Genomic DNA, 16,028 nt, shown 5'->3' with positions numbered 1-16,028 from the left:
TTCCTGCTGTGATGGACAGTAGGGTTTGCATCTCTCCCTCTCTCAGCTGCCATTGATCTGAAGACTGAGGCAGCAGGACTCTTACCCTGTAGACCAATTGCATTGGTTTTTCTGTGTCACAAATACCTATGTTAATCTTGAAAATTATATACTGATAGCTGCGTAAGATGCCTTTTGATGCAAATTTCAATATTCTAAGGTTGTGCATGGGTGTGATTGAGGATGGTGGAGCTGGCCAGGCCCTCTGGGAAAATTTGCTCCAAGTATCTGCTCATGATGCAGCACAAGGGAGTGTCAGGGCTCAGGAGAACTGAGTGCATACTGAGTGAGCCAACAACTGCTCTTTGTGAAACTGTGAACAACCATAAATACTGATATATAACTATTTTGTTTTACTTTAAAGGTATATTGTTCTTATGACATTGCAAGACAGGAATGAGAAGCTTTTTTACCGAGTGCTGACCTCTGATATTGAGAGATTCATGCCCATAGTTTACACCCCAACAGTTGGCCTGGCTTGTCAGCAGTATGGTTTGGCTTTCAGGAGACCACGGTGAGTGAAGAGACTGTGTTTGCCTTTTTTAAAATTTCATATGAATGTTTCTTTTGTATTGACACCATCTTTATGTGGGTGGCCCAAATCATCTAAAACTCAATCCCTCATCAAAAAGTGGACCAGCAAGCAGCTTCGTGTGTGTACATTTGATGATGAGTTGGGGAGTTGAGAATAGCTCTGACTTCTTCCTATAAACAGTGAACAGAGTGGTTTTGTTCTCAAACAGTGCTGTACAGTCCCCAAACAGCTCGCTGAACTTAGGGCTGCACCCCTCCCCATCTGCTGTCTCAGGAGCACTGAGTGCCCTCTGCAATGCTGTTTGAGTAATTGTTGGGTTTTGGATACACTGTGCTGATTTTGAACTTTTGTATGCACTTCCACAAACTACCCCACTAGAATCATTTTCATAGATGATGCTCTGCATCAGTGCCTTCCTCTCTGCTCAGAACAGTCACTGTGTAAATTCATGCAACATTAAACACTCTGTACCATGTTGGAAGACCCCATTCTGCATAATTCTTTTTAATGATTAATGCTTAGATAAATCCCTTGTTAGCTTTCTGAAATACATTTTAGTCCTAGCCTGAAAATTCAATGGTACAGTTCAGTTTTCTTTGCAAGCTTTTAAATTTTTTTGTCCTTGAAATGGACCAGTAGTCAGATGAACATTTTAGCTTTTGCTATAGAAATATGCAAAGTAAAGGAATGGAATAATACCATTTTCAAAGCACTTCACAAGCATGAGATTTGACTGCAGTTTCAGCTGAGAGTAGCGTTACAGGTGGGGGCAACTGAGGCAAATTGTACTATCTGAGTCTAGGTCACACAGGGTCCCTGTGAAGCAGGGACACCTCAAAGACATAAGGACTGTGTAGACAGATAATTAATAACATTTTATGTATGAGATTATCTTGGTAAACCTGCCTGCTTCCTGCTTGTCATGAAAATTCCTAATAAAGCCACTGTATTCCTTCACATGAGCTGCTCCTCAAGATTGCTTTTTGGCCTGTGTCTATGCTAGGTAATTGTGTTCTGTGTCCTGATGTGCAACTTGTGGATCTACTGGGCTGGGGTGAAGTCATTCATCTAGTCAAGCCTTGATCGTATCCCCTCCTCCTCCTCAGTGTGTATGAGGAAACCAGAGAAGGATCTGCACTCTGTACAGGGGGAAGACACTTACTTCTTGTGGGCAGGAATAAAAGGGAGCAGAGATAAGAGAGTCCAGATTGTGTCTCCAGGTGTTGAGCTGTGAGCACTGTCAGTCAGGGAAGAGCACACTGCTGGTTCTCAGCTAATCAATATTCATACAGCAATTTCTGCTGTACAGCCACTGTGTCTTTGCCTCCTGGCTGCTTTTACCTTGTGATAAGTTAAAACAATATTTGGGAGCTTTGCTTCTTCTATTTTCATCCATTATTATCTTCAGGAAAGCAGGGATGTCTTTCCACATACTGAACTCTTTCTGCAGTTGTTGCTGTTGGAGAACTCCCCTTCCTGTAACTCATGTCTTTCTCATGTTTTAAATCCACATTATTTTACCAATGCGATAGGAATGTCTCATAGTCTGACAGTTTTGCTGCTAAATTTGGGCTGGGTCTTTTCTGGATTCCAGCCCATGGTGGCTTCTTCAGGAAAGAGCAAATGACCGTGTCCTTGGTACACTGGATTTCCTGTGGTGGGGAGTTTGTTTCCCTAAAGATACAGAATGAATTTCAGCCTAGCTTCAGGTTTGGTTGTAATCAAGGTTGTTTTAGCAGAAGAATGTTTTTGTTGCAAAAAGAAAAGAGTTCTTACATCATGTAAAGTGATGAGACTAAAGTAGGAAGTGTTCACATGTGCTTTTTTTTTCAATCTGACTCTTACTTTCTTGGGTTATATATTTTCTGTCCTGGAGCGTATTACATACATTAGGAGTTGGCCTGCAAGACAAATAATTCAAGGTAGGATGCTAGTACTTCTGCTAAAATCATTGGGACCAGCAGATTTAGGGATCTCGTTAATAAAGATCTAAATCTGAATTTTTAGCTCTTCCCATCCCATTATCTGAAGCTGCACTGGCAGTCTGAAGAGCTGATTCTTCTAACCTAATTTTATTTGTATTGGAAGGTTTTTAAAACAAAATGGCACTCATATAAATATATTTTACTGGTGTTTTAGGAAAAGCAAGCACCTGGAACGGGAGAGGATGTCCAAGCCCTTCAATTTTGCTCTGCCATCACAGGAAGCTTTAACATTTAACCCTGTTCACTAACTAATCATACTTTATTTTAAATCCGCAATGAAGCTACCCTATGTAGCCCATTCCATTAACTCTCATATAAATAGAAAGCACTTTTCCTCTAGTATATAACCTAAATGTTCTTTGCCAACATCACCCTCTCTACAGCAGCCTTTTCTCAGTAGAAGACTGTTCAGTCTGGTGGTTTTCTTACCTGTAGTTTGTGCTGCTCTGCCCTGGTGTTCTCACTCTGGAGTGTCCTTTTTGGCTGCACTTCTCCTGAAATGCACCACAGGAGGGCAAGCACTGCTTTGCCCCAGAGGACTGGCAGTGTGGAAGAGGTCGGAGCAGTCAGTTTAGTTCTGCTTACACATCCCAGCGGGCCCTCACCTTTATTGGCATTACCTGGGGGCTCTGGTCACTGTAATTCATTTTGTCTTCTGCCTGTGAATCTTTTCTTTGAGACAACTACCACACCACATACGTGCCACTCTAGAACTCTGCTTAGCATTTCTCCTCACTCTGTGTCCTGCTGTGAGCTCTGTTCTGTTGGGTTAGGGTCATTCTCTCCAGAGAATCAGTGTTTCTAAACTTCTCCTCTGGAGTGCCACACCTCCCAGCCCGGCTCTTTGGGCAACAGATAGCTGATTTGAATGTTTGCTGTAGCAATTACCTTTTTATCCGAACTGTCACATTTAGTGCTGTTAACCCGGCAAGAGAAATGAGATAGCTCCATTTTAAAACTCCACGTGGTGCTCCAGCATGGATGGATGTGCCCATATAGCACAGCTTATTGTGCGGTCTGTCTGTGGCCACAGCAGCAGCAACCTTTGGACACAATTAGCTTCTCTCCCATCTTGGAATCTTTCTCAGCTGCAATAGTGCTTGGCTTTATACTTGAAGGTTGAGCCTGGAAGGATTAAAGTGCAAGTAACTTGCTTAAAAAGCAGATCTTGTACAACAACATCTGAAAACAGTCCTAAGATGTCCAGGAGGGCTTCTCTCAGAATCATTTATCAGAACACATTTATCTGTGTTTGCATGGCTGCAGATTTTGTTAGTCAGATACTGTTGTTGTAGTTGCAGGACTCAATGCCTCTTTTCCCTTTCTTAGTCTTTATATACAAACCCTTAATGGATGAACCTCTAACCTGCACTTTCACGGGGCCAGTGGATGGAATTCTCCTTCCAGGTCAGGGCTCCATCATACTCCCTGCTAGCAGATTTATCTGCTCCAAATGGAATCAGACACTTGGTGTTCTTTTCTTTCAAAAAGCTATCCAGCCAGGATTTCTATATTTAACAGTAGAAAAGAGCTACTAGGAACAAAAACACTTGCAAACATTCGACTCTTCTCATGCTTATCTATGATTCCCACAGTTTCCCCACTTCTTCTGGTGGGCCAGGCATAGCTCCTGATGCCCCAGCAGGTTCTTTGCATTCCCCTGCCTTTCTTTGTACTAGTTGCTTTAAATTCTTCAGGCAGGATATTTTTTTCCATTGGCCTCAGACTTCTTCCTATGTGATTAAGCCTCAGAGGTTTAGAATGACTGAAATAGAGGCGGAACCGTAAAATTATTAAAAATTACATCCAGGCACTGTTGCCTAAGAGATCTGAAGTTTTTGCTGGAAGGTGTCTGTGTTGAATACATTTTTCCTATCTTGTTTTCCAGCCAGCTCCCTGGTGAGTTAACAGTATTTGTTTATTTAAAGCCATGTAATAAGCATTACAACCTTCAGGCTAAAGTACAGTTTCATTTTTTATTTTGAATTTTTGAAATAAAAAATATAAATTATTATGTAATTTGTAAGTACAGGTTGAAGTACTAAGCAATAGCACCTCTTTTGCAGTAATGATTAAGAACACCGTCAAAATCTCTCTTCTGTGATCAAACCATGTATAATAAGCACAAAAGAAGAGTAGCATGTCCAAAGAGAAGTCTTCCTAAGCACAGGTCCTGTCTGCAGCTGTTGCCAGTAAAGGGAGGACTACAGGACTAGAATAGGTAAACATGCTCACTTTTTGGGGACTTCTCAGGTTATGCTCCTCCTCATTTTGTGTCTTGTGGTTGCAGTTTTGTTATGAAAATCTGTTGCTCCCTTTGACTCACAAGTTCTGTAGTGGTTGTGAGGGGACGCAGATGTATGCACATTATCAAGGCCAAAGGATGTGACTGGAAATAAGAGTCCCAAGGTGACAAGACTTGTTTCATATAAAGAATATATCTTCTGCAGTGTATGATGATCAAGGGTGATCCAGACTTAAGGGAGATTTCTTGCAGTTGTACCGCTTCAGGTCCTTTGTCTGCACATGTGCAGATTTGCAGTCTGTCTCCTGCAATCCATCCCTGGCATCCCCTCATCATCCCCTCCTACCACCCCTGTGCCTCCACAGATGTCCGTGCTGCTGTGTAATGATGGTTCAAGGATAAATCTGGGCCGATCCAAGTCCTTTTTGGGCCAGGCTGGCAGTAATCCAAATAGCCAGTTCACTGCCCCCTGGACAGGAGCTGTGCTGACACGCTGAAGCAGAAGCCAGCTGCTCAAGGCCTGGGGAGGGCAGGCTCACTTATGTTCAGCAGCAGCGATAATACAATTAGCTTCAAGCAAAGGACAGGCTATCCTAGGTACTGAGGAACATGGGCCTTGGAAGTGTTTGCTTTTCAAAGCCCAGGGATGCCTTATCCTCATCAGAAATTTGGTAGACGGAAAGGATGAAATGTAACAAAGCAGGGCTTGCAACTTTGAGATGCTAAATGAAGGAAGGAAGGAGGAATCTTTGTTCTTTGGTCCCACTAACAGATAGAGTCGCCACTTCCTTAGGAAATGCTTCTACCAACCCTATAGGCTTTCAGACTGTGGTTGAGAGTCCTTTTTTCTTTAGACTAACGATACAAAGCCTCTACAAAGAAAAGTACATAGTAGTTTTTTGGTTTCTTTCCTTTTTTGCTCTTTTTTTCAATGTAAAATGTACTTAATGAATATCATGGGGATTCTTATGGAGCACAGGACTGAACATGTGCAATGCCATTTAAAAAGTATGTTTTAAGCCTGAGGATCTGTTCTAATTGCGACAGTATCTTTGAAAGATACTACACTTCTTCACAAAGAGGTAGTAAAGAGGAAACTCAGGGCATGGAATCAGGGTTTTATTTCTTCTGTGATGGTGAGGGATAGTTTATTACAGTGGCATAAGACCACAGTCTCTCAAGACACTGGTTAATTCATAAGCATAGTGGTATTTGAAAGTATGAAGTTGTCAGCTACTCCTCAAAAGCTTTTGGGATCCCCTGAGAGTAGGACTGGAAAAGGCTGGTGTATCACCACTGGAGAAGGGTTATGAGGACAGAAAAAACTTGCCTAAGCTCACTTTTTTTTCTACAAACGTAAATATCCTTGAGGACTACTTGCAGAACAATGCAAAACATGTTAGGATTAAGCCGAACCTGGAGAAAGCTAACAGGATGCACATGGTGTGAAAATTAAGTCTGACAGAATAATGATCTGTGTCTCTGATGAAAAATGAGTAAATGAAACATCAGTCAATCTACAGAATTGTCCTGTCAGCAGGTCTGGCTCCGCTGAGTGGCTTTTTTTGTGGTGTTGTGCCGTCTGAGCAGCAGGAGGGAAAGTTACCTGCCATTTCTGGACACTTTAAGACCAAACCAAATGGAATTAGAACAAAAGTGTAAGTCCCATAAACTTGTCCCTAACTACAGAATTGTCTACACTCCCTCTTCTATAAAACATTGGAGACCAGAAGTGAGTGGGAAGACTGGGGTTTGGATTCTTGTCCTGAAAGTTTGTTTTGAAACCCCTCTAGACAATCTCTACTTCTTGTAAAAACACTCGTTGTAATATCGTCTCGTGTTGCCACCAGTCTGGTTCAGCCTTCTTCCAGAGGCAACTGAGTCAGTGCATGAGAAGAGGAATGTGTTTAACACTGTGTTTAGGTAGCATTGCCGCAGGTGCCCAAAGACTGGTCTTGGAACAGACTGAAGGGGAGGGAATGTCTGTGGAAAGTCTCATGGAGACCACGTGTAGTCAGAAATCCATGAAGAGGTTAGACATAGGTGGGAGACAGTCGTTGGTATGGGACAGGATTATTGAATGGGGGCGGGGGGGAGGGAAGACCATGGTTGGAGTAGGTGAGGAGAAAGTAGTTCATGCAGAAGGAGCCCAGGGCTGCTGAAAACGGCTCAGCCTGTTAGGAACTTCTGAGAGCTGACAAAGTAATTCAAAGTTTCCCACTGCTCTCTCTCTCCCCACTTTCTTCAGGCAAGTCTTTTCAGTATGCTGTACCCCTATCCTTGTCCCTTCTCTGTTTCCACTTCACTGAAGTGTTTTTCAAAATGGGGAGACAATCACAGATTGGCTTGTGGGCATACAAAGAGAAGAGCTGGTGTATCAGTCCTGATCTGATGTTCCATGGAGGCTGGGGAATGGGATGGACACTGTTGGTGTTGTGACTTGAGTTACTGCATTGCAATGAGTGAAAAAGGGAGTGAAAAAGGACTTAGCTCTGGTTTTTTTCATTAGAAAACCAGTCAGCACTCCTTGTTCCGTATCTCCAGTCTTCTGTCTCTCCCTCTCTCTTTTCCTCACATTTCCTAAGAAAAATGTGTGTGCACTGGCTGTAACAACCATGAAAAGCTTCTATGGGCGTGAGGTAAAATGTCAGGCACACAGAAGTTAACAGCAAATCTCATGTTAATTTATGAAGGTCAGGCTTTCTGCTGCTGTCAGAGGTGATTTAGATTTAAGTCTGTTGAAATTCCCTGATTTACCAGGAGAAGCTCAAAGGAAGAGGTGGAGTTGTCCAAAAGAAAGAGGTTGACCTGGTGAAGGAAATACAAGAGAATGTGTTCACCTTTGATCTGGCATAAATCTATGCTGCTGCCACAAGAAGCAACCCCACCTCAAACAAAAAATGCCAAAGACAGGGAGGAAGGAGGAGAATTATTTGGAATAATGAATACCAGGATGTAAGTTTGAGGGGAAATGATGCTGACTATCATGAAAACCTTGTACAGCAGTATCTATTGGGCTGTGGAACAGCCATGGATTGTGCCCAGAAAGCCAACTGTGTCCTGAGCTGTACCCAAAGCAGCGTGGCCAGCAGGGCAAGAGAGGTGATTCTCCCCTCTGCTCTCATGAGACCTACCTGGAGTGCTGTGTCCAGCTCTGGGGCCCCCAACACAAGAAGGACATGGACCTGTTGTAGAGAAAGTTCAGAGAAGGCCATAAGATGCTCAGATGGCTGGAGATCCTCTCCTGTGAAGACAGGCTGAGAGAGCTGGAGTTGTTCAGCTTGGAGAAGGGAAGGTTCCAGGGACACCTTAAAGCACCTCACAGTACCTGAAGGGGGCCAACAGGAAAGCTGGAGAGGGGCTTGCACAAGGGCATGTAGTGGTAGGATAAGGAGCAGTGGTTTTAAACTGAAAGAGGGTAGGTTTAGATTAGATATAAGAAGTTTCTGACTGTGAGGGTGGTGAGGCACTGGCATAGGTTGCCAAGAAAAGCTGTGGATACCCCATCCCTGGAAGTATTTAAGGCCAGATTGGATGGGGCTCTGAGCAACCTGTTTTAGGGGAAGGTGTCCCTGCCCATGGCAAGAGGTTTGCCATGATTAGATGGTGTGCCATGGTTAGATTATCTTTAAGATCCCCTTCAGACCAAACAATTCTGTGATCCTATGATTCTATTACCTGATTATGGAAGAATTTATATACAAGCTGCTGCTATTTTCTGGTTTTGCTGCAATTTATGGCAAAAGTTAGATTTTTTTTATTATGTGGATTCACTAAAAGTATAACAAATTATATTTCATTTATCTGGAAGCTGACTTCTCTGGTATTGTCAAAATAATCTTTCTTTTCTTTGTCAAACTTTGTTCTAATTCTGTGTTCATTCTTGGGGCTCCCTGCAGTGCACTTTAAAAGGGAAGGTGTGGGTCCTGGAAGAATTTGCACAGCACAGGAAGGAAATATAATCAGGGTAGGACTTAATTTAACTTCCCAGGGGGTTTTGATCCCACCTTAACCTCTGCACTATCAAGTAAAACAGAATACATTGTGTGCTTAGCAGTGAAAACAGATAAGGGCTCCTTGGTCAAAATCAACTGAGCAACAGCACTGTATGACCATCTCAGCATGTTTGTCTTTGTAATCCTGTAATCTTCCAGTTACTGAGATACTTCCAGAATCCAGCACACAATCAGGTGTAGGACTGAACCTCCAAAAAGTCAGAGGAAAATCCGGGCCAAGTCAAATTTTCCTACACTTAAAATTGTTTTTGAACAAAGAACATCAAGCCCCTTGAACATGATGAGCTTAAACACAGCAAAGGTTACTGAATTTGGCAAATGCCCACACTTGCTGGTTGGTGGAATCCCTGGATGGTGGAAACTTATGTCTCACCTCAATGCCTGGTCTTTACCCATCTGCAGCTGTAAATGTGTGAGTGACAGAAGGCAGTCTGGTCTTACCCTCTCCCTCCCGCACGTTAGCAAGAACGGAGCTCTGGGTGCTGAGGATAAGCCAGAGTCAGACCCCATACTGCAGACCTGCTTGGCCCTTACCCAGTCCTTGGCTCCCACAGCTCAATCCTTACACAGACAGACCTTCTCCAAGGTCCTCCTAAACAGTATTGAAATGCCACTGCTGAAAAGGACACTCAGAAATTTGGGGTTGTCAAGTTTTAAAATACAAGGAGGATGTAATCCCTGAATTATGCTATGACTTGGCAGTTCTCTGGTTCAACCAGAGAATCCAGTCCTGAGAATACAGTAGGGAAAAGCAGCTCATGACAAGCCAAAAGCAACATGGGTCTGCTGGCCTCCTCCCTTAATCCTAGAATGTGGACAGCAGAGATCCACTGGGGACCTGATTCCAACCCTCTGCATTTTCACATTGCTGCATAGTGACCAATAACAATAGGTATTGAGCTGGTCTTTCTCCATCAACTTCCCCCTGAAGAGGAAGAAAGGATATCTGTTCTTTAGGCTGATTCCTGACTAGCAGAACCCATAAATCCAGGATTCCTCCTGGTTTCTGTCCACTGTCCCCTAACATTTCATATCTGTGAAACCTTATATTCCTTTCCACATCCCCTTCATCCTTTTTTCATATCCACCTGTGTTTTACCATAGCCACCCACACCAGCTTGTGTTTCTCCCTTTCCCTCACCTCTTCCTTAGGGAGCAGTGAGCACAGCTTTCAGTGCTCTGCTTGCCATCCCCTCTGATTTCCTATCTGTGCCTTTTTGATCCTGCTCCACAACCATTCTGTTTTTTCATTTGGTTTCCTCTCCAGTCACCTTTTTTCCTCCTTTTCTCTGCCTTCTGCTTAGTCTTGCAGCCCAGGAAAGCCCTAAGGCTTTGCTAGGACTCATCTAGTGAGGGCTTAGTAAGTACAGGAGTAGGTACTAGATGGGAAGCAGCACATGTTGTGTGCAGCTGCAAACTGTGTCAAAATAATTGTCAGAGTAAGGTCTATGTTCCCTTCTCCAGAATGGTGAGGACATGAACCCTTTTATCTTTTCTCTTTATCTCAACAGTAATTTTCCTTAAAGGGTGTGGGAACAAACGTCTTTGAGACCTTTGCCTTTCTGATAGATTTGTTGAAATGAGCTAGCAGGTAAGAGAGGACACAGTATAATTGCCCTTTTCCTGGGGGGAAAAAAAAAAAACCTGCTAAAAATAGTAGTAGGTGTTAATAATTTGGCAGATAGGAGATGGATGCAAAAGCTTTGCTTTAGGCTGTGGTCTGGACTTCCCTGCAGTGGCAGGGGTTGGACTATGCCAAAGCACTGGGAGGACTACAGCTTGCATTCATATGTGCTCACTTAAATCTCTCTGTTCCTGATCTTTGGCAGTTTCTTACATGGAGATTTCCCAGTGTGGGTTTAGGGGGGTTGTGTGGATAGTGAATCTTTCATTATTGTACCTTGGAGCCTGCATCTTCTGGCTTCCACACTGAATTTTGGGCTTCCTACCTAAAATATATGGTGACAACTTTAAGGACATTTATAGTAGTAATGAAATTATTCATGTTGCAGATCATTTGAAATTAAATCTCTTACTGTACTTAAATTATAGATATATTGCCTTATAAATCTCTGTATATATTTGATTAGTAGTTGATTGTGCTTGGTTTTTATTATTTTTTTTCATTATTGCCTCAGGGCACTGGTCAGCATCCTACAATTTACAAAGAAAATTACCTAAAACAATGAAAATATCTTGGCTTTTATTATAAACAAATCTGAAAAAAATAGCTGATTAATAATCACAGAAATTTTGTCCAATCTGATGATTAATTGTACTGTATTTAGACAAATCAGTGCATGCTAGCACATACTTTCTCTCCAAAGTCTGTAGCCCACAGGCATTTGTAATCTCAAGCTCCCTAAAACAGCCAAGCAATTTCAAAGTTTATTTTGTTGTTCTGAAGCCTTTTGTCCTGTTCTGGCAGAGACCAGAAGCAAAAAAAGTCAACAGTGGGGGTGCAGCTGGCGGAAATGTCCCCAAAGGCTCATATTGCTCAACCTGTCAATTTTGTGTATGAGTTTTGAAAGTGAAAATAAATAACACCAAATGTAGGCCTTTACTGTAACCACATTTTATTTCATCTCTAGCACAGACTGGCCTTAAATCCAGAGTGGCTCCTCCAGCCTGCTCCTCTGGCACAGCAGTGAGAGTCTTCTGTGGTTAGCATGCAACAAAAGCCAATCCATCAGCTGATCCCTCTCTCGCGTGTGTTCCTTTTGCAGCCTTGGACAGCCAAAATACCTGCCAGTCAGCTGGGCTTGGGGCATAATTCAGCCAGACTGCAAAGAGCACAGAGCAGGATGCAGCAGCAGTCAGCATCCTTCCACCATGACAAGCCAACTTGGTTTTTCATTTCCTGACTGTGAAAATAATTTTGACATGTGGATTTCAATGTTACTCTTAGACAGTCTTGCTCCAGGTTTTCCAAGAGCATCATGCCTTTGTGTAAGGAGTGGCTGTGATCACTGCAAAAGGTCAGCTTGTGCCATGCCTGTCAGAGCTGTTTTCTGTCCAGCCTTATAACTCACTGTAGGTTTCTGGCTTCTGTCTCACAACTTTTTCATGGCTGTCCAACGGCACCCTGGTGCAGGCTGGGATGCTGGCAAAGATCTGACTCATCTCTTTTGTTTGTTGCTTTTTTAAGCAATGATTTCCCGTGGACTTCCTATGTCTTCTAAGGGAAATCCAGGCCTAATTAAGTTAAAACATTCAAGGACTTTTATGTGAGTAGAATTTCATCACCTTCAGGTTGTAAGTGGAGACACTTAACTTTTATTAGTATTCCAAGAATGAGCCATTCCTATCCAGATAAAAACACTTACTCATGATGCCTGCTTGTCTGATTTAAGTATTAGGAATATGTGCATTTTCTTAGTGTTAACTTATACAGTAGTTTTTATTGTCTCCTCACTTGTGGAGCAAGTTCCTCTCATAGCACCCGGACTAAAAGTTATTAATTAAAAAAAAAAAAAAATTAAACAAAGCCCAAGTATTGTTACCTTTAGTCTTGCAATTCAAAAATGGACTGTTATGGCAGCACACACATGAAGAACCAGATTCCTTGAAAGACTCTTCCTTGGCTGGATGAGAAGTATCTGGAGAATTAGGGACCTTAGCTACCATTTTAATCTGCTTCCCTCCATCAGTTCCTCTTCTCAGGAAGAAGTAATTATATAAGGCAGAGCCTGGTAGCCCATTAAAGAAGACACCTCTTCTCTGAGATCCAGTAAACAAGGCTGATGGGCTGATCTCTGTGCAGAAAGCACATGGAACTTGCAGTTGAGGTTTTTTGTGTTCTTCCTGCTATATACCAAACCCTGAGCAAGCCTGACCGTTGCAGTGTCAGTAAATATTGGATAATGCTGTGCAAATACATTCCTCCCTTACTGAGCAAGTATCTTATTCTTCAGAGAGATGTCCTTTTGGAGGAGTGAGGAGAAGAAGGATGAAGCTGCAATAGTGGAGTGGGAGGGGTTGTGCTTTTCAACTCCTGTCAAGTTAGGAGCTTTTGAGGTCCTTCTGGTGGTGTCCCTTTTCCTCCACAGAACTTAAATATACAACCATTTTCTGTCACAGCTAGCAAGGGAAGTTCATGAGAATCAAAGAGTGATGTCCTTTTGCTTCATGCTAGTACATATCAGTGATCCAATGCCATCGTTTGTTCTGCTTTTGACCAGTGTGATATGAATACTGGTGGGTATAATTGCTGTTACTCATATATGATAAGTGTAAAGAGCCCATTGATTTTATAGATGTAAACAGGTAACTGAAGTCATAGGAATGCTGCCCAAACCCACAGCACAGGACAAGACTGCAAGAAGAGCACAGCAGTGGCCAAAGAGGTTTTACATGGAGCTTGATGAAGCAAAGGCTTTGATTGCAGTGGATTTCTGTTTGATTTCTTGTCAGAGGCAGCAGTGGGGCAAGATTACACCAGGAGGGTTGCAAACATAGCTACAGGAGCATTGGTAATTGCCAAGGAAAAGCCATTAGGAGAGGGAGACTTTTGGGTAGGAGGGAAGTGAGGAGAAATTATAGAGCTGTGAGGAAAGATTGCATAATGTTTTTCACTCCCCTCTGTGCTTTGGGGAATGAACATTCTCTGTAAACAAACAACAGCACTTTAGAGATAGCACTGCTGGCTCCACTGTTTTTTCTAATGGGAAATAGCTCACAAGTCAGCATTGCTAACCAGGACTGTCAGAAAAGGGAACACTACTTAGCCTTTTTAAAGAAGTAACTGCTTATTGAACGAAAGGATTAAAGGATATTTCTGTTTTCTAATATCTGAGACATGTTAAAACTAGTTCCTTCCTAAATGTTTAAAGGAATCATAGAATCATGGAATGGTTTGGTTACAAATATCCTTAAAGAGTATCTAGTTCCAAACCCCCTGCCGTGGGCAGGGACACCTCCCACTAGGTCACATTGTTCATAGCCCCATGCAACCTGGCCTTGAACCCTTCTAGGGATGGCAAGTCCTCAAACTCTCTGGGCAACACTCTGTTGTAGTGCCTCACCATCCTCACAGTAAAGAATTTCTTTCCAGTATGTAATCTAAACCTGCCCTCCTTCGGTTTGAAAGAGCCATTATCCCTTGTCCTATCATTACAGGTCCTTGTAAAAAAATATAAATGTTACTCCAAAAAGCCATCACCGGTATCTAGTACCACTTCCTCTGGGCATCAAATGTGCCATGTTTTCCTTGTCTCTGACCTTTTTCTAAAATGAACCTTGCGGTCAAGGGATTGTCTTCATTGTGGGACTTTCAGAATGTCATCAGGATGACCAAGATTTAACTAGTACTGGGGACCAGAGCAGGATCCTTTTTATGGCTCATATGGTACACTGTGTAGCTTTAGAAATTCTGGGGTACTGCCATGAACTCAGTCAGGATAAAACCAGAAAAGAAAATATAATGTCCCTGGCTTAGGTCTTGTATAGTGTGAGTGAACATACTCAAGCTCTTTGATGGATTCTGCAATGACCTGCAGTTTGCTAGATCCTGCAGTCCAGTTTGGGCAGCTTGACTGGACTTGCTGACATCCAGACAGAAATACTGCCTCAGTGACAAATTAAGAGGCTGTAACTCTCCCTGAAGTTTCCTGGACTCTTATGGACGTGCTCAGTGGCACAATAAAATCTAGTCTAACTTCCACCTTAACTAAAGGCAGCTGTAGTGAAACCTGTGATGTTAGGGGACTGAATATGAGACTGCAGCTCTGAAACCCTAATGAATGCAGGTTGAAGCACTCCCCACTTTTAATTACCCCCCCGAAGGTAACAGCTCTCTGAAGGTTACTATTTAACCAGAAATAATGGTAGAGCATCTACATTCTGGATTGAAATTGCTGAGGCAGTTAATTTTTACTAAGGTCTAATTCTTGTGTTTTTGTCCCCATGCATGACTGAAGCCATGTAGAATGGCAGGTTCCTGGGCACAGGTGAGTTTTCTGGTCTGGAAAAACATTGTGTCTCTGCCCCACACTATGGCCACGTTACGTGACTTGATCAAAATTACTTACATTTTTAGCTTTACATTTTAGTTGAATCCGTGTTATTGAGTCCTAAGGAGTTTAAAGGAAAACTACCTCATTTCTTTTTGTTTCTCTGAAGCAGTTTATCCACTGTTATCCCAAGGGAGTTGGAGCAGACATGGTGATAAATGCAGAATAAAGATGATAAATGTTGCTGAGGTTTCATTTCTCCTTCAGAATGCTTAGGCTGCATCTTTTCCACAGAAAAATCAAGTTAATTCATTTTGTTGCCACTTGGATGTTTCTTATTTACTATTGATCCATCTAGGCTAACCTGTTCAGAGCTCTACCTTGATGTTCTCAAAGGCACAAATAAGCTCTTGCTCCTGTTACCTCCCCTGTAATCATGGAATCATAGAATGATTTGGGTTAGAAATGATGAGAGATCATGTAGTCCACCCCCTTGCCATGGACAGGCACTAGACCACCTTGCTCAAGGCCATCCAATCTGGCCTTGAATATCTCCAGGGAAGGTGCATCCACAGTTTCTCTGGGCAATATGTTCAAGTGCCTCACCACCCTCACAGTAAAGAGGTTGTGTGTCCTTGACAGAAACCTGGCTGCTACTCTTCCCTGTTCACTCATCAGCAAAGCTTTTGCTGAGTTCAGTTTGTGGATCTTGTCTGTTCCTTCTGCCTGTCTTGCAGAAGGGATTTTTGGACAGAGAAACCCTCTGCCAATTTTGGGCATGTTATTTTTACTAATTGGCCAGCTCACCTCTGTGGGTATGTTGTTGTCAGGAGGGAGAGCACAACTCTCCTGGGGATCATACAAAATGAGGACATACCTGTGACCCCTGACTCTAAAGACCCCTGACGTGTCTGTTTCCCTTTGCATCTCAAAAACACCATGAATTTACTCAACTGCCTGTCAGAGTTGGTCATTGCATACCCCATCTGCAAAGGGACTTCCAGTTCGCTACTACCAGGATCCCCTCTGAATGCTTGAACACCTAATGGGAGGCCACAGAGCCTCAACCAGGTTCAGAAATCTGCTTCAGCTGGGTGCCTAAAGGCATTGGAAATTTAGGTGTGTTTTATTGAAACTCGGCCCTTGGCTCTCGGATTCAACATTAGTGAAATACAAGGCTTGCTTAGATACACGCCCACTTCCTGATGTGGTTGTGTCACAGATAGAGGTCACTTTCCCACATGGATCACCATTCCT

General features: G+C 42.8%; 1 protein-coding gene across 2 annotated transcripts in view; it reads left to right on the top strand.

The window, feature by feature from the left end:
- ME3 (malic enzyme 3) overlaps window positions 1-16,028 on the top strand; it is a 110,945-nt gene that overhangs the window by 56,804 nt on the left and 38,113 nt on the right. For both annotated transcript variants that reach the window (XM_008634930.2, XM_017735902.1), the window contains exon 3: window positions 404-553. In XM_008634930.2, coding sequence (XP_008633152.2) covers window positions 404-553 — 150 coding nt within the window. The remainder of the gene's footprint in view (window positions 1-403; window positions 554-16,028) is intronic.

The sequence above is a fragment of the Corvus brachyrhynchos genome, unplaced genomic scaffold (genome assembly GCF_000691975.1).
Source record: "Corvus brachyrhynchos isolate BGI_N302 unplaced genomic scaffold, ASM69197v1 scaffold44, whole genome shotgun sequence".
In the NCBI taxonomy this organism is placed as follows: Eukaryota; Metazoa; Chordata; class Aves; order Passeriformes; family Corvidae; genus Corvus; species Corvus brachyrhynchos.
The sequence above is the reverse complement of the archived record's forward strand: the minus strand, read 5'-3'. Positions and strand labels throughout refer to the sequence as shown.